This window comes from Fulmarus glacialis, unplaced genomic scaffold (genome assembly GCF_000690835.1).
Source record: "Fulmarus glacialis isolate BGI_N327 unplaced genomic scaffold, ASM69083v1 scaffold47696, whole genome shotgun sequence".
Lineage (NCBI taxonomy): Eukaryota > Metazoa > Chordata > Aves > Procellariiformes > Procellariidae > Fulmarus > Fulmarus glacialis.
The window spans coordinates 1-10,865 of record NW_009217118.1 but is presented as its reverse complement, the minus strand read 5'-3'; the positions used below and the strand labels follow the sequence as shown (position 1 = coordinate 10,865).

Here is a 10,865-nt window from a genome sequence, read left to right as displayed (position 1 = left end):
TAGGAAGCTGATTCAACCTTTTATAGCAGTTGAATGAGAGTGGACAAGGTTTGCTGAACTTCCTCACGTCAACACAAAAGCACCACAAGTCAGCTGGAGCTTTGAGATGAGTCTGCCTATAGCAAGGTCCTCCAAGAAGACTAACAGGCTATTTAAAGTAAAAAACCAAAACAACTTTTATTATAATACCAACCAAAATACTGGTGAATTTGCAGGCAGGAAGGTTAGAAAGGAAAGGCTTTGTATCTTTTGTTGCCTGTTGTGTCCTTGCTGGATGGACCTATGCTTTGAAGTGTGATTCTTACCATCTCAGAGGCAGAGTTGCAGAAAAATGTGCCCATTCCCTCTGATTTCTTGGAAGGTTATTTCCATTGTTTCTAAGGCCTAGTTCCTGGCTTCCCTATGCTTGACCTGGAGCTTGCCAGCTCCTCACAGTGACTTTCATGCTGCCATCTCCTGCAGCTTCTTTTCTCCAGGCAGGTTTGGTCATCTCAAAGAAAAGGCACAATTACCCTGTCCCTGTGTAGGATTCTACCTGATCTGTCACTCATCTTTAAAAAGAACCTAGGCAAACAGAACAAATATTGCCCATTGCCATCAGACTCATTTCCCAGGTTCTCTGTAAATACTGGAAGTATAATTGACACACCATACAAAACCATAACTCACACCATACAAAGTCCTTGCCTTGGAAAAAAAAATCGCTTCCCTTTACAATGGATCCTATGCAATGCACAATGTAGTGCAAAAACAACATGAGTGCTAACATTTGCTTTATTGGCAATATGACTTTAGCCATGAACTCTGAACTCTTAAGATGCACCATCTGATTTTCCACTCCTGTCCTTTTTGGAGTTATTGATATCGTTAGTGGATGTTAGCAAAATACATACATTTGAAACAAGTGTTCCAAAATACCTAGGTGAAATGTTGGACTAGAGTATCATTATCCCTCACCTAGTAGCATCTGTTGTGACCAGAACTGTTTTCATGCAAGATCTTAATGTGGCCAGACAGTTCAGAGAATGAACAGACAGCAGAATCTGGGTTTGATAAACAGGTTCTGTAATCAATACACTGGAGCTCTGTGGCTCACATGAACACCTTATCTTCCCATAAGAACCTGAGTACAAGTTAAATTAGAAGGAGATGGGTGGGATGGAGACCTGTGTGCTAGTGCCCTGAACCACAAGTAATTACATAATGCAGTTGCTCCTCCCTGAAAATAATCAATGGATCATTGTGGGGAAAAATATATCATCCCACCCAGCAAGATACTGTAGACAGGTAAACATCACTTCTATGTTCAGATGTGTCAAAGACTCCACGATGATGTGATGAAATCAAACTTCCCTGACCATTGCCAAAAGATCAAAGAAATAAAAGCAGCCTCTTTGCTGTTCTCAGATCTAAAGTTATAGGACTCATGAAGTTAAGTGTCTAGATGTCACCACACTTCTTTCATCATTGTCATCTAAATTGTCTTCCATACCAGCAAAAGAACTTGCAGGAGTATTGAGAAACTTTCAGTGAAGGGTCACAGAAACTTCATTCTGGAATATTGTCAGAACACCACTGTGGTGCTGCTATTTTTGACTGGCTGGTCTAGCTTTACCTACTGACAGATTTTTGTCAGATGTATTTTAGCTGAAGAGAAGCTGTTCATCATATCATGGCAGGTATCAGCAAGATGTTGCTATTGTCACAGTCTTTCCGCTGAGGCACTACACTAAGAATGTAGTACAGCTGAAGCTGTAACGTACAACTGCCTGCAACTCTGAATCTGTTCCAGGAGGGTTTTTTTGGTCATGGTAGCATGCAAATGCTACTATACAAAAGTCAAAGAGGCTCCATACGCAAAAGTGCTGCTAGGGGAAGGAGATAGAAGCCATTCAGCGGTGTGTGTTCTGCTAGGTAGTTTCAGGCTTGGGACACCAGTGATGTATTGTTGCTGAAAAGGATTGCTGTTTTGGGGCCCTGCAATTTTTCTTGAGGAAGAGATTTCATGGATTAAAACAGCACTCTGAATTCTGTTGCAAATTAAATGGGAAAGAGATGCACTTGCAAAGCATGGGTACACTGTAGCTGGCTGTACTAACTCAGTAGCCAATCTTTTCATCTTAGTCCAGCTCTCTAACCCAAAGTTAAACAAGGTACTGGTTTTCAGTATGTGAATTACTATCTTTTCCAGTGGAGATACGCATCTTAGTTTAGTAATTTTAAGCCTATTGGCAAGATGCTTGCCTTGTTGTTGCCTTCTGTAAGTCTCTTAAAAGTATCGCTGTGCCTTTCCCCAGGGGTCTGCAGGCCAGAGATTGGAAGCCACTGTGCTAAGCTAATGTGAAGGCAAATGAAATACAGGTCACAGCAGGCAGGCTCTTATCTGAAAGGAGACAGGGCAAGTCCCTGGCAAGCCGGAGATGGAGACAGCATTACTGTTGTGAGCCACAAGCTCTTTTGACTCCAGTCTGAGCCAAAGGATTTGCAATACTGTCACAGTCTGCTGCCTCTGTCACTGGTAGCCTACCTCTTTATTAGCAAGGATGAAATTTGTATATGTCATTATAAAAAGTTTGTTGTTTTTTTTTTTCCACATAAAGACCACTTTATTGATGATGCCTGCAGAGCCTGAGACAGTAGCTCCAAGAAGACATACAAACTGTCTCCGTTTGTTTCCATCTTATACCTTATGGCAGATCCTAGGAAGAGTAGCCCACAGATGGATGGAGGAATCACAGATTGTCCTAGATAGGCTCCTTGACAGAGACCTAACCTGGAGAAGGCTCATTTATAGAAAAAGCAGAGTAAGCCTTCCTTAGGCTTCAGAGCTTCAAACTATATAATCAATTCAGAGTCGATCATGGCAGATACTAAAAGGCATGTACCTTATCTTATCTTTGGATCTTTACTCACAAGGCAGACCAAACAAATACTGTTTACTACAAATGTCTACTGGCGCCCTTCCGGATTGTTATTCAAGTCATTCTGAACGGCCTTCATAAAGACAGCTTGTCTCTACCATTTTCTTTATATCGAATCCGACCTAGCAATGGGAGGAAGGTTGCTTTCCTTTTTCCGAAACTTGCAGTGTTCTGAGGTTATTGAGATAGCACTTTTGCCTTGAGGTTTTCATTCACTTAACACTAATTGCTGTGCTGGAATTATTTTGCTCTGTATTATACCACCAGACCAAGACTTTCAAGAACAAACCTCTGGAACTAAGTGCTTGTGTTAGTATATGGGTTCCTGAGAAGTACAGAACACCCTTTTGTTCTCAAATCCAATGGCTACATCCTTAGACTTTTTAGAAAGTCAAGCTACTAATTTATGGCCCTCTCCTGAATGCATTGGCTTTTGTTTTCTTAGCAACTTTTTAAGAATTCTAAAAGGTTTAAAAAATTTAAAGACTAGTTTAAATACAGTTTCAACTTAAACTTAAAAAAAAAAAAATTAAAAGAGTTTAAAGGAGTTTTAAAGAATAAAATTTAAAGAGTTTAAGAACTCTTTAGCTTGCTTGGAGCAGGGAATCAGACTAGATGATCTCCAAGGGTCCTTTCCAACCTAAGTCTTTCTGTGATTCTGAATCTCATGAGTGTTTTCTGTAGCATCATAAAATCACAGTTCACTCACTGCTAAAATGAGGAAGTCTGATTCCCACTGACCCCCACTTCTCCTAGAAGAATGTTTCCCCATCCTGTGGCCAAACTGATGACTGAGTAAGGATACAGTGCTGGAATGAAATGGGTAGACAGTTACATTGTCAAAGGCAGTGGATTCAATGTCATTAGCAGACAAACTGGAGAGTGAAGTAGTTCACATTGGTTGAGCCAGACTTTACCACACATGTTCATTAAGAACATTACATTAAAAATCCGAGGCATACATTTTGATTTTGCAGCAGATTCTTTGAGGATGTGAAACAGTTGCCTAGCAACTTCTAGACTCATCACCCTTTCATTAAGTGTTGTATGTAACAGTCTTCCTCTACTACTTTAAATTTAAAAGCTCCGCTGAATAATGAAAAGAAGTCACAAGCATATTTAACAATAGTTCTGTATTGTTAGCATAAATAATATCCTCATTTTACTTCCTTTACCCATCAGCAGTAGAGTCTAGAAAAACCAAGTCTGATTCCCTTGTTATTTCTTTGCACCACTCTGCATATGAAACTGTGCAATAGTCAGTGCTAAGCATCTTTGCCCTGAAGAGCTCAGACTGGAAGAAGCTGGGCTGAGATGAGCTAAGAAATACAGGAGTTAGCAGTTGGATTTTTTCCAGCAGGAGAGTTTAAAGGAAATTTTTCTGCTAGAGTTGTCACTATTGAAAATGAAATTTTGGCCCCGTATCACTTAAGTTTTGAAAATGGTATGTTCAAGACACGCATCACAACAGCCCATGTCTTTTGGTGAGACGTGTCTGTGGCATTGCCTTAGGATAAACTGCTAATGGAAACTTGTCTAACTCTCAGCCTTCAAATGCAGTTATGCATTTCCCATCAGCATGGTGGAGGCAGACACCCATGGAAAAATGCTTCTAAAAGGCAGTCTTAACATTGGCAGTTTCTTATGAAAGCTACTTTGCTCTTATTCTCCTTTCTAACTTCTTTTCTTCTATTTCAATGTACTTCAGGACGTGTTGTAAATTTAGTTCTGTAGCATTTTCCAGAAGTTTTTCAATGAAATAGTGCAAGGGGTGATTAAGTGATTGCCCCTTCTGGTTGATCAACTGAGACTGATCAGTCTGTTTCTCTCTCTTGCTATCCTAAGTCCTTTGACCTCCAGTAAGTGAAATAAGTGTAAATCCTGTGTGGTGCGGGTATATGCCAGCTGGATCAGATTAAGAGGGTGGGGTAACACTGAAGATTAATTACATGGAGAAAAAGGAAACAAGAAGGGACACATAGATACCATCCACAGAACTTCCTGGGAGGAGACTGCTAGTATGCACTTAGAGAAACAGCTGAAATCAGCCAGATACGAGCTTGTGCTATCAGCAGGGCTTGCTGGCATGGAGAGCACTCTGATAGTTTTCAGAGTGGGGCTGCATAGGAGGTATGCTCTAATTCATGGCGTAAAAGCAGAGCCTCCTTTGGCACTCCGTGGGTTCATATCTTATATTCCACTAGCAGAGCGCCTGGTCTGTGGGATCAGAAGCTAGAAGAGGGGCTGCAGGGTTGTGCTGTGAGGACAGGAGGTGGTGGTGCTGGAGAAGTGTGTGAGTCTCATGCTCAGCCCGTAAGACTTGACAAGCCTAGAGTAATATAGAGACTGAGGCCTTGTTTAAATTGCATCTTAACCTGGGGTGTGATTTTAAAACCAAGATGCTTGAACTTGTGCCAATACCTATGTGGGCACTTGTTTCAATTTAATTTGATTAAACATTTAAAGCATAATGAAAAAGGCAGTCTTAGCACGGATGGAAAAAGGATCTAAGTTATTTTCCCTGTGGACAAAACCTTGCTTTCCAAATTTTCAGTTCTCATGTGCGACTTACTCAAAAGTGAATATTCTTTGCATTTTGTATCTGACCTGCGGTGAGGAAACAAAACTAGAACCACATAAAATTCAGCAAAGGTTTATGTTAAAATACATATCAAACCCTATTGGATTCATACAAATAGTATCACTGAGGTCATATAACCAGCTGGGCCCATGTCCCCCTCTCAGCTATTATTTGCCTGGGGGAGAAGCAGAACCTAGTATGAAGTCAGGAAAATCAACTGAGTTTTAATAGTTAAATTAGGGTTTGCAAAATATCACACTTAAAGAAGCATGAACTCCAAATTAATGAGTGCTTGCTCTAGCACAGTCCTTCTGCAATTGACCTTCCCATTGTGTCAGGCCATCTTTTCTCTTACCCCGAAGTGCTGTGCATTATTTTGAGGGGCAGGTAATAGTCTTGATCTGGTACGTCCTGCAGTACACTTTGAATGTGAACAGTGGCAGAGAGAAGTGGCCAATACATGGGAGTAGTGGGTCTTTTTCTCAATCTAAGATAAGACAGTGTATGAAAGAAATAGATTGGAACCGAGGTAGGATGAAAGGGTCCATGCACTGTTGTTCAATTTGTCATAAGTCATATCCTAATTACAGTATCCTTTTTGCTTCCTATGCACATATGGGGCTCTAGACCAGATGCAGCTTTTGCTCAGTGTAAGAAACCTTTTAGCTAGCCAGGCTTTGAGCCCTGAATGCTTTATGGAAATGGACCTTTTAGGCTAGATTTCGTCAAATTTGAAGCAAAACTTGTTTCTCACATCTGTCTAACAATGTGTGTTTTCTTCTACCCTGGGAGCAGTGGAGTGAAGTGCAGCAGATGATAAATGGTACCCCGGTCTATATGTACCAGGACTGCAGTGTGCTTTCCGAGGGTGACACTGATCACTGGCTTCGCACCAACTGGATTTATCGGGGTGAGGCAGCCTCCCGCATTTATGTGGAACTAAAGTTTACTGTGAGGGACTGCAAGAGCTTCAAAGGTGAAGTGGTGACCTGCAAAGAGACCTTCAATCTTTATTACATGGAGTCTGAACAAGATGTCGGGATCCAGTTCCGCCGCCCGCTGTTCATCAAGGTCCGTAGCACTGAGGGTGAAGACTGAGTCCTGTCTTTCTGCTTAAACTAGTCGTATCTTTCAGCTTAAACTAGGTGTGTCTTGCTGGCTGGGGGAGGCCAGGAGAAGCAGCATCTGGGGAGGGGCATGGATAGTAAGCGTTGTCCTTAGAATCAACTTTGCCTCCAGTGCCCTCCGTGATGCTCAGAGCAGTCTTTGCCACAGGAAGCACAGAAGTTTTCAAATGAGATCAGCCCTCCATTCCGCGTAAGCACTTATTTAACTGGACACCACGTAGGTAAGGATTCTAAAGGCTTATAACAGTGCTAGATGGTTACACCAATTTTTAGAAATAGTAAAGGAGAGACCAAAGGAATTTGACTCGCCTTAGGTAACAAAACAAGATTAGACCAAGTGAAGAACTGAAGCCAGTTCAGGTCTCTGTACTCCTGATCATTTATTTTGATTGTTATGAGATACAGGGTGTTTTTTTTCTAAAACTGGAGGTGATGGTTTGCTATAATGAAATTCTCCCTTGTGTGAAAGGATTTAGTACCGCTATATTTTAACTGCTGTTTCCCCCAACATAGTGCCCTCTTGCCATGGAAACATTTGAATTGCAGAACAGGGAACCTCAGCTTTTTTGTAAAGGAACTTCTGTAACCCAGTTCTGTCCTAAAAGAAGCCACAGACCTAAATTATTTGACTGCCCTTTCCTCTGCAGTTTATATGGCTTTTGATGAAAACAAAGAAGTAAAGCCCACGAGAGGCAGAGCAGGACCCTGGTAATGTATTCCACTCCCTCCCCAGCGCTCCTCTACCTCCCCTGCAGCTGGGACCTAGCAGGTGAATTTGTGCCATACCTTCACAACTCCTAAAGCTGCCTTAGGATCCCACTGCCAGATACAGCTGCTGTGCAGATCCTTTCATCTGCCATCCAACTACACAGAGCTGGTGGTGTCACGTAATGGGGAGGGGCCTGCGGTGGAGAGGAGTTATCAGGCACTCTGTCTGAGAAGAAATGACACCCCACCATCAGGCTCTCTGAGAAGAAAGGCCACCCCACCTCCAGTCCAGCTCTTTCATATCACATGATGTCATGGAGGCCTTTCCCACTTGGCCAAGCATTGAAAGCATCTCTGTCTCTCTCTCATCCATTGTTTGCTGAGGCAGTGGGAATGTAAGAGCATGGGAGGATTTTTTACCCAAGTATCTACAGTCCTGAAATATGTTGAGTGCTGCATGAGAAGCATCTTGCAGTAGATGATCTGGTCTGCATCAAGTACAGCGTAGAAACAGGTGGCTGTAATTCAGTGATCAATTTAAAAACACAGCTCTAAGCGCTGCTGTGATTTTACTGCATACAATTTGCAAACAAAGAAGAATATCGCAGAAGAGAAATTTGCTCCTTTAGGGGCAGTTCCTAAAGACTTCTGAGATCAGAGACCCACAACACAGTGTACTATATAAGACCAGTGAATTGCCAAGGAGTTGAAAGGCAATGCTGGGAAGTATGGAGGCAAGGATGCGGATCCCGTTGTTAACAATTCCTCCACGTGCAGAGAAAGCATGCAGTGCACTGGCATTAGAAACAGTGACCATACAGCCTCTAAAAGGCCTTAGTGTAAAAAGTTTGAGAGGCATGGGTATCTCAGCTGTTGCTGCCTGCTCAGATGTTAACGCTGTTGTCTTTTTCTCTTTCGCTTAGCTCAACACTGTGGCAGCAGATCGAAGTTTCACAAGCAGAGACATCGAATCGGGTGCCATGCAGCTGAACACAGAAGTGTGTCCCATTGGGAAGCTGTCTCGCCGGGGCTTCTACTTGGCTTTCCAGAACTCTGGGGCTTGCGTAGCCATGGTGTCTGTCCGAGTGTATTACAAGACTTGCCCGGAGGCAGTGCGGGGCCTGGCCCGTTTTCCAGAGACACTAGCAGGTTCGGAGGGGCTGACAGAAGTGCCCGGGGTCTGCGTGGAGTATGCAGCTGAAGAAGTGGGCTCTCCCCCCAGGATGCACTGCAGCACTGACGGGGAGTGGCTGGTACCAATGGGCCGATGCCTTTGTGCTGTGGGGTTTGAGGAAGTTGATGGGAGCTGCGTAGGTGAGTATGAAGACAGACACTGGCTGTAGGCCGTGAGAGAGGTTCCAGGGAGCTAGAGGTCAGAGCATCTGTAAGCATAAAGTGGGATTAGGGGAGTTAGTGTGGTCTACCTCTCTCATGCCTGCCCTCTGTGCCTGCCAGGTGTATCTTATACCTTTCCTCCCCTCCTTAGCTTCTCTTTTTCAATTGTGATTTTTCTCCTCATGTGTCAGGTGTAAGACCTGCACACACCACTCCCTCTTGGGCTTCATCCAGGAGCCTTCAGCTCTGGAGCTAGTTTCTGCGAGCTGTAACTGTGTGATTGACACTGACTCACTCAACAACTGGTTCCCAACCTTTAAATGGCAGCCTTGTTCTCTCAGGGCAGACAGGTCAGACGCATGGAACAGTGTATTTGTCCCGTGACTAGAAAGCTGAGAGCCGGAGGGGGGCAAGTTTCTCCTCTGTGTCCCCTTCTGCTTGGACTGGGATGGCTCTTCTGCCATGGGAAACCATGTAAACCACATTGCACAATACCGTCAGTGCCCAGCTCATTTCTAAGGAAGAGCAATTAGCAGGCATAGGAGTCACCAGGCTACTGGAGCCACAGAGCAAGCCAGGGTTGTTGGGAGCAAGCAGTGCAGGGCTCTCCCTTTGCCACAGAAGGGGCAAGAGCCAGCTTCTTAGGGCAACTTCGCGTGTTTGTTAGGGGAGAGGATATGTGTGGTGTTTTGGGGCATATGTATTACTGCAGGGAGGGAGGTAAAAGTACATCTCTGCTCTTGGCAGAGATGTGGCACAAGGCTAAGGCATACAGAAAAAGGAATCCATGCACTGCTCTCAGGGTCAGCGGGTGCCCTGTCTCTCTGCTTTGTTGTGCCTTTGCTCCACTAGCAGGATCTGGTGCCTCTATGAATCCCCACTGCTTGCTGCTCATTTCGCTTGGGGAGCTGGTGAAGGTTGATGTACAAGATCCTTTCCCTTCTCCAGCAATCCTCTCTCCTTGCATAGCTCAGCCAGTTTTTCCACTTAGGTGCTACAGAGCTCTCCCCGCCCTCCTGAGAGCACTCCCCTGGGAAGGGGCAGGGAAGCTGTCATGTCTGGACAAGCCCTGACTGCTATCACAGCACAAGTTCATTCTACATCTGTGCTTTTATCCCACTCCGCCCAAGTACAGCTGCAGCAAGAAGTGTCTTTTGTAGGATCAGTAGGGACTGGGGAGGTCTTCCAGGAGAGGGAGGGAAGAAGGGAGAACTTGCAGGGGTAGAGAGAGATAGTTCATGTTCAGAGCAGTGTCTTACTGGAGGATCAGAGGAGAAGGTGAATGTAGGTTGCCTGCTGGGGTATATCTTGGGGTCCTCTCCCTCAACAGAAAAGACCAGGCATTGTGCAAAGGACTAGGAACAATCCAGGTCAGGATAAAGACTGAGGTCACAGTTTTTACTTTGTCCTCAGAAGATGAAGGACTTCTCCTTCAAACACGTAAAGGGGGACAGGATGGAGGAAGATCTTCTGGCAGTGTCTTCTGGCTCTGAGTTTTGCCTTAAGTGGGAACCAAAAAAAAAAAGAAAGCTGAATTACAACCCTTGCCTCCTAACAGGGAGGAGAACCTGACCTCTGTTACAGGACAGGAGGCAACGGAAAGCCAAAGGTCAAGGTTCTGAACTAGTTTACTCAACCTCTCAGTGAATTCCCAGCCGTATAAAGCTCTGCTGAGTACATAGTGGCTCAGCCATCCCATGATCCCAGAAGAACTGTGCCTGCCCAGAGCATTACATCTCAGCCTCTCATAGCGTTGCAGACTTTGCTGCCGATAAACCCAGAGCTCCATGATTAACTTCCTCAAGTATGTAATTTACTGGGAACGCAAAGGCTGGCTGTGCCCCTGGCCCGTGTTCTGGTTCCTTGATGGGCTTTGGAGGCTGGCGGGCGAGCTGAGTTCCCTGTTGGCTCAGGTCTGGCGTCTGCAGGCTGCCGAGTGCTTGCTGGCAGTCTCCGGATGAGCACCTGTAGGAATAAGGAATGAAGGGAGGGCCTCAGCCATCCTCTCTGCCCTGGCGAGCAGTGTGGAGCAGGCCCTTTCCCAGGCCTCTTTTTCTCATCTTGTCGCCTGGAGCGGGTGCCCAAGGGCCGGGGAAGCCAGGTGCCGCGGGCCAGAGGGGCTGGGCGGGAGCTGCTTCTGGCCCGGGGGCCCAAGGCTTCCAGGGAAGGGAGGCAGGCAGCGATGGGAGCCGG

General features: G+C 44.9%; 1 protein-coding gene across 1 annotated transcript; it reads left to right on the top strand.

The window, feature by feature from the left end:
- Positions 1–6,315: 6,315 nt before the first annotated feature.
- On the top strand, positions 6,316–8,651 carry EPHA7 (EPH receptor A7; the record flags this gene model as incomplete). Its single annotated transcript, XM_009579533.1, has 2 exons — positions 6,316–6,573; positions 8,261–8,651. Coding segments are annotated over exons 1-2 (649 nt in total), but the record flags the coding sequence as incomplete, so codon positions are not given.
- Between the last annotated feature and the right edge of the window lie 2,214 nt (positions 8,652–10,865).